At 45.4% G+C, this 13,995-nt stretch overlaps 1 protein-coding gene across 1 annotated transcript; it reads left to right on the top strand.

The window, feature by feature from the left end:
* The first annotated feature begins 1,163 nt into the window (after nt 1-1,163).
* On the top strand, nt 1,164-11,657 carry WNT5A (Wnt family member 5A). The gene is made up of 4 exons (XM_063115168.1): nt 1,164-1,300; nt 2,509-2,759; nt 7,154-7,446; nt 11,199-11,657. The coding sequence occupies exons 1-4, from the start codon at nt 1,221-1,223 to the stop codon at nt 11,655-11,657; spliced, it is 1,083 nt and encodes a 360-aa protein (XP_062971238.1). The 5' UTR covers nt 1,164-1,220.
* The last annotated feature ends 2,338 nt before the right edge of the window (nt 11,658-13,995 follow it).

The raw sequence follows: 13,995 nt of genomic DNA, 5'->3' as shown, positions 1-13,995 counted from the left end.
TCCGCAAGGGCCCTGGCCTCGCCCCGCACCCTCACCTTTCGGAACTGACCGAACTGAGTTTGAGTTGGGCTGGAGAGGCCAAGCTGGGGGCGGGGTGGCAGTGCTCCAAGGCCAGGCTCGCAGTGCCACTATGGCGAAGTGGCCGACAACCCCAGACCAGGACCAAAGGAAACTAGTCCCCCTTGGCTTCTGTCCCTTCCCTACACAGCAGCTGCCAGGCGTGGGGGAGGGAGGGAAAATGAAATATCAGAATTTGGGGAAAGTTGTGGTGAGGGCAGGGAGGGAATCCTCTCCCGGGACAGCGGGACACTTTCTTTTCCTCTAGGGTTCCATCCCTTCTCCCGGTCCGAGGGTGAGCCCGCAGGCAGGGGGAGGGGGCACTCTTCTGGTTTCCTTGGTGGGGAGAGCAGGCCTCTCTTGCCATTATCCCTTAGGTCCTCCATCTCCTCCCCGCCCCCATCTGGCTGAAGAGAATCCTAAAGGAAACCCGGGCTGCTCTTCCCCATCTGGAAGTGGCTTTCCCCAAATCGGCCCGTAAACTGATTATGAAACATACGATGTTAATTCGGGGCTGCATTTCCCAGCTGGGCACTCTTGCGCGCGCTGGTCCCCTGGGCCTCGCCCCCCACCTCCTGCCCTTCCCTCCAGCGTCCTGCCCCCACCCCCCACCCCCGCACTGGCCACCCCGCCTCCTCCGCAGCCGCCGGCAGCGCGCTCCAGTCGCCTTCGAGCTCCCCTCGCCCATGGAATTAATTCTGGCTCCACTTGTTGCTCGACCCAGGTCGGGGAGAGGACGAGGGTGGCGGCGGGTTCCCAAGTGAATTCCCGAAGAGGGACCGAGCGAGGGGGTGCGGGACTCGAGCAAGCAGAGAGGAGGCAGCGCCTGGCACCAGGGCTTTGACTCAACAGCATTGAAACATGTTTGTAATCGCTGGCGTGCCCCGCGCACAGGATCCCAGCGAAATCAGATTTCCTGGTGAGGTTGCGTGGGTGGATTAATTTGGAAAAAGGACTGCCTATATCTTGCCATCAAAAAACTCACGGAGGAGAAGCGCAGTCAATCAACAGTAAACTTAAGAGACCCCGGATGCTTCCGTTGTTTAAACTTGTACGCTTGAAAATTATCTGAGAGGCAATAAACATCTGCTCCTTTCTTCCCTCTCCAGAAGTCGATTGGAATATTGAGCCCAGGAGTTTCTTTGGGGACGGCTGGAAGTGCAATGTCTTCCAAGTTCTTCCTAATGGCTTTGGCCATATTTTTCTCCTTTGCCCAGGTTGTAATAGAAGCCAATTCTTGGTGGTAAGTTTATTCTGTGTGCATATTCTTTCTAGAAAAAGATTCGTTTGTATGATGCTGCAATAGTTAAAGCTGGATAGTGAGTGTGGCTGCATTGATCTAATACATATGTATATAATGAATTTTATTTACATATATTTTTAAGAGAAGAATTTTCTTTTAATGTGCTAAATTGTAAAGCTTATCTTCAGCTCCACAGGGAATCGGAACCTATAAATCTAGGCCTTTTTCTATGAGGCCCTTGTTCAGATGTGTGCTTGTAGTACATCATGTAATAAAAAGGAACAGAAATTCACTTCCCTAATAATTGTAAGCCTATCTATAAAATTTACTTTTTGCCACCTTTCAGTAGTAAAAGTGAGTTTCAACTTTTATTTTCTGTCACTTGAGGTTATTAACCTACAGAGTCTGAAGTAGGCAGAGTTCTAGGAAGACAGCTAAGCTCTAAGTGGAGAGGTATTTGGGCTTGAAATTTGATCAAATGGAGGTTAACTTGAAGTAGTCACATGTCCCTAAATAGGGGTTTCTTTCTGGTACCGACCTTGTGGATAGACTGCAATATATCCAGAGGATTATTTTTGACGGTGTTCTGGATATTTTTTTCCCTGTAAATGAACAGCGTTTTTCTGACTGTCAAACGTGACTTCTGTTCACCGGATACCCTGTCTTGGGTCCTTCACAATCACATAAGGAGCCCTTTTAAAATGTCCAGAAACATGGTGAATTTTCTTCAGTCTGTATACTTGCCCCTCTGTTCTTCCATCAGTCAAAAGGAACTGCTATCTCCTACCCGTGTCTAATTGTGTCTACTTTCGGCGTTCCTGTGTTTTCAAGGCAGATCGGTCCAATTTGTGGGGCAAAGTGAATCGCTTTCTCTAATGTCAGGGGCCTGTCCCCGAAACCACCATTTCCCCCTTTTGGAATGGGATTTGGAAATACTGGTTCAGGTATATGGCAACAGGGGCAAGGAAGGGAGCGAGAATGCTAACTGAGGGGCCAGATGGCGGGATGAGGACTGCACAATACCTCCGTTTTCTGAGTGGAGTTTAAACAGAGGAGTTTTATGAAGCCCTTCTCATACTTTGTCATGAGGACAAGCAGGAGAGAAAAAGCATCTGTGTGCTTAAAACTATGTATTGCTGACATGCTTTCAGGGGGCCCTCCTCGAGAGTTCACGTAAATCTTGAATGCACATCTCCCCCCCTTTGCAGGTCGCTAGGTATGAATAACCCTGTTCAGATGTCAGAAGTATATATCATAGGAGCGCAGCCTCTCTGCAGCCAACTGGCAGGACTTTCTCAAGGACAGAAGAAACTGTGCCACTTGTATCAGGACCACATGCAGTATATTGGAGAAGGCGCGAAGACGGGCATCAAAGAATGCCAGTACCAATTCCGACATCGAAGATGGAACTGCAGCACTGTGGATAACACCTCCGTGTTTGGCAGGGTTATGCAGATAGGTAGGAAACCATTTAACATATTTTAAAATATATAGAAACTTTTTTCCTAGGAAAAGCCTTTTTAGTGTTTACTAACATGCTTGATGAGAAGGGCACCTTCCAGCTTGAGTGATGGCTTGGGGATTTTTGTCATTATAGCGAGTGGTGTTAATTCTGGTCCTCCCCACATCTGATTAGGAGTTTTGGACTTCTTTAACCCAGTCAGGAGGTGAACATCACAGACACCTTCGTTTTTCTGAACACTTAATTTTTCTAAAAAGCATTTTGTTTAAAATAGAAGCAGAACACTCATTTTGGTTTCTCAAAAGTAGATGGGGGAAGCTGAATCATTTATACCCTTTTAAACTTCGAAACTCTTGACTGTTAGAAGTTTTTAAGGCCACAATTCAAATGGCCCAGGCATCAAACTAAAAATTGTCATCTTTCAGAATGCCGGATATGTTGTAAGTGGACAACGTTTTATTTTCTAAATATAGATATTTGCTGAGGCTGTTAAGATATACTTGTATATGTCAAAAGCTTTATTTTTAGTCCCAGAAAGAATTTTAATTAAAAGTGGTCCAATTTACGTTTGTGATTTTGGCCATTTATATAAAAGCTCACGCTTGGGATCTCAATCTAGAAACTTAAAAGAAATTTTAAAATGTACTGCTCAGAGTCTGATTCTTAGTTTTAAATATGTTGTTGAACTTGTTACTCCATTCAGGGAGGAGATGGCATTTAAACTGGGCTAGAGGCAATGATTTTGAAAAAAATCAGGTTGTCTCTGGTTTGGTTTAATAGTGTGGGATACTATTTGACAGATGTAGTAGTCCTATGTGCGTTTTCTAGTGTGAATATTTTAGGTCTCCTTACTTTTATGCAAACGAGCTCTTATAATTAATAGGACTGCAGTGACTCCTAAAATAAGAAGCAATTTATCAAAGCAATTAACTGTCTATACTGACTGAAGATAAAAAGTTGGCTTAATATCCATCATGGATGGATAAAATGCTGTTTTAAAAAAACCTGAAAAGTGCATTCATTGAGAACAAAAAAGAGTTGTCAGTGGATGTTTGAGCCAAACAGCTTCATAAGCTAAAATAATACAGGACTGGAAGCCATTCCTCTAATTGAATGAGAAAATGGCCTGTAGCCTCAGCCTGCAAAGTTTCGTAGTGCTTTGTCCTTTCTGTTAATGATTAAAATGTGCTAATGTATATACTGGGATCTGAGTCTAGGAGGTAAGCTTCAGAAACACAGGAGTTTTCCCTGAATATGAGCTGTCTTATGTAGTTAACTGGGGTTGTGGTGGAAATTTCATTTTCCTGCATTTTGATATTGTGAGTGCGCTAAAAACTTTAAAAAAATTATATCAGAATGGTAAGGTGTCTGCTTTCTCCCCTTCTCCTATGTTCGCCCTAAACTGCCTTCCTCTCAAACTGTGAGATCACTTTTTCACATGTATGTGAGTTAGCAAAAATCACACCCCTCCGATGGGAACCAGGAAGGAAAACAGGAGTTGGCACTGTTTTTCGGTGTAGTCACTTGAACACAGCTTTGATTTAAGATCCTCTTCTCGTCTTTATATATAGCCTGTTTGAAGCTAAAATGTTCAGAATACGCTATCATTTGCTAAATGAATTTGAGTTCTGCTGGAGATTTATTTTAAATGTGGTCCAAGGCCTATATTTAATTGTCCCTTGTAAGCATACTGTCTGGTCCTGAGCTGTGTGGTTCTCCCATCTGGGTTGATGGCAAGTGGGAGGGAGTGGTGCCTCCTGACAGCCTCCGAGGGAGCCCTCCTAGATACTATCGTCAGGTCAGCTGATGTTCTGGGAAGATGAGAGCCCAGGATGCATCCTCCCAAGCCAAAGTTCCCCCCAAGTGCCTGATGTCTCAGAGCAGAAAGCTGCTGCTGGGTGACTTGTGGTGGGATGCTGATGGGGCCTTCAATTTTTAACTTATTTAAAAAGGAGATGAAGAGAAGAAAAAACAAAATAGATTCTTATGGAAGAGGAACATGGACCTAACACCAATAGTGGGAAAGTTACTTTGCCTTCACTTTTCCACTTAAGGGTATGTTTGAAGAGAATTAGCTAAAGGGACATTTAAAACACCTTTGATGCCAAAAGGTGTATGTATGCCCACTCCAAAGCACGTAGTACACCAAGGACATTGAGAGTAATTCAGGACTGTGAGAATCTGACCCTGTGATGGGGCCAGAGTCTGAGAAACTCTGGCTGTCACCTCATCCCCCTCCTCTACTCATTTTTCTAAGGTGCCGATTGCCTTGGAGGCAGCGTGCACAATCGCCTCATGAAGGCCCCACTCTGCATGTTGGACACTTTCTCATTTTTCATCATGCTACCCTTTCCTTCCAGCTTTTGTCTCCATCTCTTCTTTGTTTCCACGCTGTGAAAAGATATGGAAGGGAAGGCACCATGTATAAGGGGTGTGAAGATCCAAGTAGATGTAGATTTCACACAGAGGGACACCTAACTGAATCAGCAGTATTCCAACGAGGGTGAATGTATCCACAGGCTTTTTAGTGGCCAAAGAGTACTTTTCAAACTGATGTTTTCCCTGCAGTGACCAATTAGTTTAGCAATTTCTACCAGGTTTGTATTTTGGGGCAAAAAAGGAAATGCTCAAGATAGACGTATTAAAAAAAAAAGCATTATTTGTGTTTTGTATAAAAGCTCTTTTATGCTTACTGTACACTCAAAGGACAGTGTCTTATTTTCCTCTGTCCCCAGAGGATCATTTTATCTCCTTTGCCTCTAGCTACAACCTCTTTGTTCTGCAAGTCTCCCACCCAGGGCCACAGCAGTTTCTGTATTATCAGTGTTAATCCTCAAATAACTCCCTAGAATCTGTCTGTTCTCCACATTCCTTTCCACTCCCCCCGACGTTCTCTGCCTCTAATTTGAGCTACGTAGATGTTATGCCACACAGGAACTTTCTGGATCCTTCTGCCAACCACCAGCACACTCCTCAAGTTATGCATTTTTAAAATGTGGGAGGGGGAGGGTCTGTGGTGAATCAGAACCATGGGCATTCCTGGAAGGGGGTATCACAAATGGCTGTGACGGAAGCGTGGAGCAGAAGTCGCAGAAAAGGCGGCCTGCTGGAAACATGAATTGTCACAGCCATACTCCTGCAGGATGACCCTCTGGTTGGGGCCCAGTCCTGTTGTTAGCTGTTCTTGTGTTTCCCCCTTACCCCCAAAAAGATTGTTAGCAAGTTCTCAAAATAAGTATAGGAGAAACTGATTCGGGTACAGGGATTTTAGCACCAGAAGGGGCCTTTCTTCCCTAGGTGTTTAGTCAATACCCTTATTTTACAGTTGAGGAAAGTGAGGCCCCTCTCATCCCACCCCCGGCCCAGCTTCAGCTGGCTGGGTGTTAACCCTTTGTCTCTCATAGTTATTACATGGAGAAATGTCTCCATGTGCAAGTGGAGTTTAGGGTAGTCTGTGATGGCCTTCATTTTTCTCCTTCCAAACAGGGCTCCTATAATTGTTTTATAGGAAGATATTCTTTACAAGGTTTGGGGAAGGAGAAAACGTTTTTTCCCCCTTTTCTCCTAGGTTGTGCTTTGTTTGTTCTTGCTGTCATTCTAATACTTAGAGGCAAAGGCTATGGGTGGGGTGCAAGGGGTGGCTGCAGAAGCGGCATTAAAGAACAGCAGGCTGTTTTAAAAGTAGACACTCATGTTCTTGAATGAGAAGTATCGGGCCAATCAGCTTGGGATTTAAGAAGAGGCAAGTTCCATTTGTAATCTCTATGAACTGGTTTAGAATTGTGCTCTGGGACAGTAAAGAGCCCTGTCCTGAGACAGACTTTGAGCTGCTTGATGGAGGAGGGAGAGGTTATATCCAAGGCAGGAGGGGATTCGAGGCAAAAACTAGTGTGGCCACAACACTGGCCTGTCTGAGTTAGATTCCAGGCCTAAGACCTTCAGAGGCTCTACCCTGGCAAATTCTTTGCTCCTGCCCTATACGTAACTCAAAATGAAAATAATACTAAACTTTCAGATAAATGTAAGGAAGTCTACCCAAATTCTTAGTTTTCCTTCAATGACTTTCATGTGCATTTTTGGAAATAAGAACTTTTGAATATTTTCAAAAGAGTTTCAGAGGAAAACAATCAGCACTGCTTAGATTCCTGCCTTAGGCTCTGAAATGTCCGAGGGAAGGTATGGGGATCAGCGGCTGCTGCTTTGTTATCTGTTGCTTCTGTGTGTTTGCAGAGATCTCTCTTGGCTTCTCTGCAAGGTGGGCCCTGGGCCGGGGTGTATGTTGGGGATGGGGCCATCCTAGTTCCCCACCAAGGGGGTCCCAGCGGAGGGAGGTTTTTCCCCGCCTTGGCCTTGGCCCGGCCCGGCCCGGTGACCCGCGTGCTCGCCCGCAGGCAGCCGAGAGACGGCCTTCACGTACGCGGTGAGCGCCGCGGGGGTGGTGAACGCCATGAGCCGGGCCTGCCGCGAGGGCGAGCTGTCCACCTGCGGCTGCAGCCGCGCCGCGCGCCCCAAGGACCTGCCGCGGGACTGGCTCTGGGGCGGCTGCGGCGACAACATCGACTACGGCTACCGCTTCGCCAAGGAGTTCGTGGACGCGCGCGAGCGGGAGCGCATCCACGCCAAGGGCTCCTACGAGAGCGCGCGCATCCTCATGAACCTGCACAACAACGAGGCCGGACGCAGGGTGAGTGCCCGCCCCTGCCCGTGTCGCTGTCCTTGTCTTCCAGCGCCCAGGTCTCGCCCTGTCCCTCCGTCCCCTCCTCTGCCGCCCCCAGCCCCTCAGTGTAGTCCTTTCCCTGTCTCTGCGTCTCGTCGTCTCTCCTGCCCTCTCTGTCTCTCTGCCTCTGCGCATCTGTTTCCGCCTCTTCCTGTTGCTGTCCTTCTCTTTTCCTTTCCCTCCCTCCTTCCCCGTCTCTCTTCTCTCTCCCTCGCTCCTGCTCTCTCCCCCATCTCTTTCCCTCAGTAGTCCCACCTATACTCAGGCCTCTGTGGAGAGGGGTGCACCCCAGAAAGGCTTCCTGGGGGAGAATCATCTCCCCGCGGCCCACCCTGCTTTTTAAAATGAGTCCCAAGTGCCATTGGCTGTCATCGGAGCTCAGAAATAAAAACATTAATAACTTTCTCCCGCCTCCCTGGAACACGGTTGTGGTTGGCTTTCAATTTGGGACAGGGAGTATTTTACCCTAGTAGGTGCCCAGCTGAGAAAGCCGTCACCCCAGCGTTCAGGCCTTCTGGTTCTCCTGCTTTCTTTCTCCCTGCCCTTCTTTATGTCATTAGATAGCAGGCCTGATGGGTTGAGGGTTTTCTAAAAAGGGCTTTTCTAGGAAAACTACAGCATTTTTAGCAGTGTGGCATTTTATAGGTCTGACCATCAGGCCAATCACAGGGTGGCTGGAGAGAAGAGAGAGAAACAGAAGTGCCCAGAGAGGACCGTCTTTGCAGCCCTCATGAGTCCCCAGTCCCTGCTCTTTCCTTCCCCTGGTGGGGATATGAAAAGCTACTTCTCAATCGTTAAAAAGACCCTTTTTTTCCTGCGGTTAAACACATGGCACTTTATGGCTGCTTTAAAATGAAGGGGTGAAAACTTTTCTTAACTTTGGCAGCATTGAAAACCAGGGCCATTATTTTTTCACAGAACTCAAGGTAGGTGCCAGGAACTTTCTGGTCAGAGATTTCACTCTTCTGTATTTTGGGGTGAGGAAAAAGGAAGATAATCACAGAGTAGATCACAGAAAACTGGAAGGAGCCTTAGAACCCTCTGGCCCCACACCCTCATTTTAAAGATTGGGAAACTGAGGCCTAGAGAGCCATTTCATGATTGTGGAAGGAAATTAATGGATATTAATGTAAGCCCAGGTGTGTTTTTATTAAACTCAAGTATTACCATTTAGGGGTGAAGAGCTAAAGGTTTTGAAATCGGAGAAATCTCAGTAAAAATCTGATGCTGTCTGTTCCTTTCTGTTTCTGAGCCTCATCTGCATTTTCACATCTGTTAAATGGCCATGGCAATAACTATCCCTTGGGGTTATTGTGAGGGCTAAATGAGATCATGTAGTAGGTTGACCTGTACAAAATTGCCAATACTTGACTATTTTTGGCCTACAAAATAACAATCTCATTTGGTTCAATCTAAGGCCTTAGTTTAGTGTCGGCCGTAGTAAGTGCTTGATAAATAACTCAATCACTAAATAGCATGGAGGAAAGGATGTGGAGAAGTCAAAGACTGTGTAGATAACTCCAGCTAACTTATCTTTTTCTCAGATTTGATCTTAAACATCTGGGGATGTCGAGGAAGAAGTAAACTCTGCAGAATTTTGCCTGTGCTGTCCTGAGGGGTCAGATAATTATTACAGGGGAAGTGTGGCTTCTCCTTTTTCAGGTGTCCCCCTGCTGTGGTGCCTGCAGTGTGGGTTGACTCTTGCTTCTGGCTGCTGCCAACCCAGGGCCACATGATGGGAGGGTCAGCCCCATTCTCTTTGGAAGTCCATAAGACGTTGCTGCCACCCTCATCAGGGACACATCATTCCACTGTATGCACGTTATGTGTGCTCACTTCCTCAGACCAGAAATGCCTCCAGGACAGAGATGTGCCAGGCTCTTCTGGGCCCCATCCAGGGGTGCCCCTGTATTTGGTACTCTCATCCATCTTTGAGACTTTCTTTAGACTTCTCTCCTGTTGAGAAGTCATCAGGGGCTTGGCAACCAAGGAGAGAGGGTCAAGGGATTTCTACGTGGCAAGAGGGGATTTTGGAGCATTTAAAAAGCACCTCTAATATTGTAATTTCATTTGACATCTTCATTTTTTAATAGTGAGTTTTTTGGGGATAAATTATATCATTGGAGCAGTGAACTGAGTTTGAATCCTGGTGGATGAGATTGCATGGAAGACAGTTTTTCTCTAGGATGGTAAAGGGTAGGGTGTAGAAAGTTGCGCACTGTGCCTGGAAATCATATTAGAATTTCCTCAGGGCATTAGCTTTTTATTTTCATTACAGGGGAGAAAGGTTAAATATGTTTACAAAACCCTTCTTCAGACCAGCTGAGTGCCTGAAACTCTTTATGCCAAGAGAGTACACTTTGGCCCCTTTTAAAAGAAAATCACTGATGAATCCCTGCAGGAAGAAGGGAGCTGTTCTGGGTGGAAGCAGCCTTCTAACTCACCCAGCCTCCAGGTCCCTGACAGTTCCTCTCCAACACACCCACACCACGCAACTCTGGAAGGTCACTGGCGTAAGGAACTGTGGGCAGTAGTGACTATAAATAGACAACCACCACCTCCCAGACTGCTGGGCACAGTGGTATGGGGCCAGATTCAGGACAAAGCTACTGGGAGGACCAAGGTGCGTCGGGCAAGGGCCCAGATGCCAAGCCCTCGTCACCCAGGAGAAAGACCAGATTTACTGAGTGTGTCCAGAGTGCCAAGCACTTTCCATGCCTCTCCTAGTTCTATCTTTACAACAGTGCTGGGAGGTTGGTACCATCACAGTCCCCTTCACAGATGAAACGGAGGCTCAGAAAGATGCAGCAAGTTGCTTAAGTTCAGGGGCAGAATCAGGAACAGTCCATAATCTGCCTGGCTCCAGGGTGGTACTCTTGCCTAGGGGGCTGGTGGTCAGGATAGGGACTGTGCAAGAAGCAGGGGTGAGGATACCTGAGACCTAGGCCCAGTTCCCCCACATTCTAGCTATGTGACCTGTGTCGGCCACTTATCCTGTCTGCATCACTGTGCCATTATCTAATCCAGCCCATGTTACAATGTTGCTGGGATGATTGAATGAACTTTTATAACAGTGCCTGGCACAAAGCAATAAAAGTAGTAGTGGGTAAAGATTTGAACCCTGATACCACTGAGGCTGGACCCCATCCCAGCAACTTACCCTGGCAAGTCACTGAGCATGGGCTTGGGATCCCACTGCTTTGGTACAAATTCTGGCACCCCTACTTCCTGGTGGCTGGGTAACTCATCTCTCTCGACCTCACTTTCTGTCTCTGTTAAATGGGGATGATAATCTCCTCTTCTCTCAGAGACTAGCTGTAGGGATTAATTCAGATAATGCAGGTAAGGAATTGTGAACAATCTCTGGGATGGGTGTTAATGAGTTGCTGCTAATGTTTCCCTGCAAGAAAGCAGCAACAGGAACAATGTTTCTTTTCTGTTCCCATTCAAAAACTGTGTGGTTGTTGTTGATGATGATAATGACCATAATGATGTAATAATGAGGGGCTAACAAAGTGTTTATTTTGTAAAGTTATTAAAGAAGGCAACACGAAACTTCTAGTAGTGGAAAATGAAGGGGAAATAACACAGGCCTTGAATCATCTGGGGAGCAGGGCTCCATGTAGAATCCGTTCCAGGAGAGCTTTGCTAACGTAGCTCATGCCTGCATCTGGGGTCATCCATGAATTTGTACACTGACTGTCCCTGCTTTCCTGCAGACGGTGTACAACCTGGCTGATGTGTCCTGCAAGTGCCATGGAGTGTCGGGCTCATGTAGCCTCAAGACATGCTGGCTGCAGCTAGCAGACTTCCGCAAGGTGGGTGACGCTCTGAAGGAGAAGTATGACAGTGCTGCGGCCATGCGGCTCAACAGCCGGGGCAAGTTGGTGCAGGTCAACAGCCGCTTCAATTCGCCCACCACGCAGGACCTGGTCTACATAGACCCCAGCCCTGACTACTGTGTGCGCAATGAGAGCACGGGCTCGCTGGGCACGCAGGGCCGCTTGTGCAACAAGACATCCGAGGGTATGGACGGCTGCGAGCTCATGTGCTGCGGCCGTGGCTACGACCAGTTCAAGACCGTGCAGACCGAGCGCTGCCACTGCAAGTTCCACTGGTGCTGCTACGTCAAGTGCAAGAAGTGCACGGAGATTGTGGACCAGTTCGTGTGCAAATAGTGGGCGCCTGCCCATCACCCAGCCCTACTCCCAGGACCTACTTATTTATAGACAGTACAGTGATTCTGGTTTTTTTAAAAAATATTTTTTATTTTTCCCCAAGAATTGCAACCGGAACCGTTTTTTTCTGTTACCATCTAGGAACTCAGTGGTTTGTTACTTATATTACAATTATTATTTGGCAGTAATGGGGGGTGGGAACCAAGAAAAATATTTATTTTGTGGATCTTTGAAAAGGTAATACAAGACTTCTTTTGATAGTATAGGATGAGGGGGAAATAGCACATACCCTAATTTTGCTGTGTGGACATAGTATACATCCAGAAGGTAAAGGAAGTACATTTTCTTTTTCTCAAATATGGCGTCATATGAGATGGGTAGGATCCAATTGGAAGAGGGTGGGACAAATGTATGCATGATTTAGATTCTTATAAATTGTAAATGCTATGGTACAAGATAGAAGGTTCTTGAAGGGAAAAAACAGAAAAATAAGATCCCCTTCTCCAGGGGCTGCCAGCCTGCTTTTCACATTTTCAAAATGATGATTTAAAATGTTAAGAGCATGAATCTTACATTATCCCCAAAGGAAAAAAGGCGTATCATATGTCTCATTCTTCTCAAATATTCCATCTGCAGACGGTCCTATTCTAATAGGTTGTAAAACTTGGGGAGAAGGGAGGGAAGCCCCTAGAAATTAAATTAAATAATTGAAAACATCTATATGAAGACAGTGATTTGAAGCTGTTACAGGAGTTAGGCTTTCAGATTGGAAAAGGATCCCCAAATGATTCTGGACACTTTTTGTTTGGGGAGACGGTGTTGGCTTGAATATAAAGGAAAATATCCTGTAATTTTCTTAGGGATACTTGGTTCATAAATGATAATAATGAAAATAATACATGAATTTCATTGACAGATCCTCAGCCCAAACAACAAGGTAATTGCATGCAGTTCAGCACTGCACCAGAATAGAAAACCTATTTGAGGAAAACAAGTGAAATCCACCTTCCCGCTTGACCCCAGGCCCTCTCTGATTCCTCCGTGCCGTGATGTGATGCTGGCCACGTTTCCAAAAGCAGCTCCACTGGGTCCCCTTTGATTGTAGGACAGGAAATGAAACATTAGGAGCTCCGCTTGGAAAATAGTTTGCTACTTAGGGATTTCTTTTTCTGAAACTTTTATTTTGAGGAGCAGTAGTTTTATGTTTTAATGACATTACTTGGCTAATGGAGTTCACAGAGGTGTTGCAGTGTTTCACTGTTATGATCCTGTGTTTAGACTATCCACTCAAGCTTTCCCTATTATACTGCAGGTTACCCTAAAACTGTTCCTAGTATACTTGAACAGTTGCATTTATAAGGGAGGGGGGAAATGTGGTTCAATGGTGCCTGATATCTCAAAGTCTTTTGTACATAACATATATATATATATATATATATACATATATATAAATATAAATATTATTATATCTCAGTGCAGCCAGTGATTTAGATTTACAGTTTACTCTGGGGTTATTTCTCTGTCTAGAGCATTGTTGTCCTTCACTGCAATCCAATTGGGGTTTTTCCAAAAGTTTTCTGAGTTTTGAGCTTGGGCTGTGGTCCTGCTGTGATTGTACCTTGAGCACCGCAAAGCAGCCTTGTTTCTGAGGAGGCTTGAAGGTCTGACTCACTGAAATGCATGTTGGGTTGAAGATTTCTTTTATCTTTCCTATCCCAACCCCTTTTCTCCAACCTCTGTTTCTGTACACTTTGTGGAGAGGGCATTACTTGTTTGTCATAGACATGGACATTAGGAGATATTCAAAACTCAGAAGCATCATCAAAGTTTCTCTTTTCTTAGTTCATTGTGCAGAGAGGAAACCGTTGCCTATTAGGTTTAGTAAGTCCTTATTTGAGTCCCTAAGGAAAATCCAGCCCACTACATAGATAGCTAGTTTAAAAAATGTTTTTAAACAAGGACACCTCTTCCCAAAAAGAGCCATTAAGTGTTCTTATTTCAGACTTACATTGTTTTAAACGTTTGGAAAGGTACACATCTCCTGCACCCTTCATAGGCTTGGTGGCCTTCATGTCACCTCAGCCAAATGCGGTTTTTAATTTATTGCACAAGGATATTCACTTCCCCTCAGTTGCAGTGAATTGCAAGCAAAAGATCTTGAATTAAAAAGCACTAATTAGCTTAAAATGTCACTTTTTTGGTTTTTATTATACAAAAACCATGAAGTACTTTTTTATTTGCTAAATCAGATTTTGTTTCTTTTTAGTGATTCATGTTTATGAAAAGAGTTGAATTTAACAATCCTAGCTTTTAAAAGAAACTATTTAATGTAAAATAT

The sequence above is a fragment of the Cynocephalus volans genome, chromosome 11, assembly GCF_027409185.1.
Source record: "Cynocephalus volans isolate mCynVol1 chromosome 11, mCynVol1.pri, whole genome shotgun sequence".
NCBI classification, from domain to species: Eukaryota; Metazoa; Chordata; class Mammalia; order Dermoptera; family Cynocephalidae; genus Cynocephalus; species Cynocephalus volans.
The sequence above is the reverse complement of the archived record's forward strand: the minus strand, read 5'-3'. Positions and strand labels throughout refer to the sequence as shown.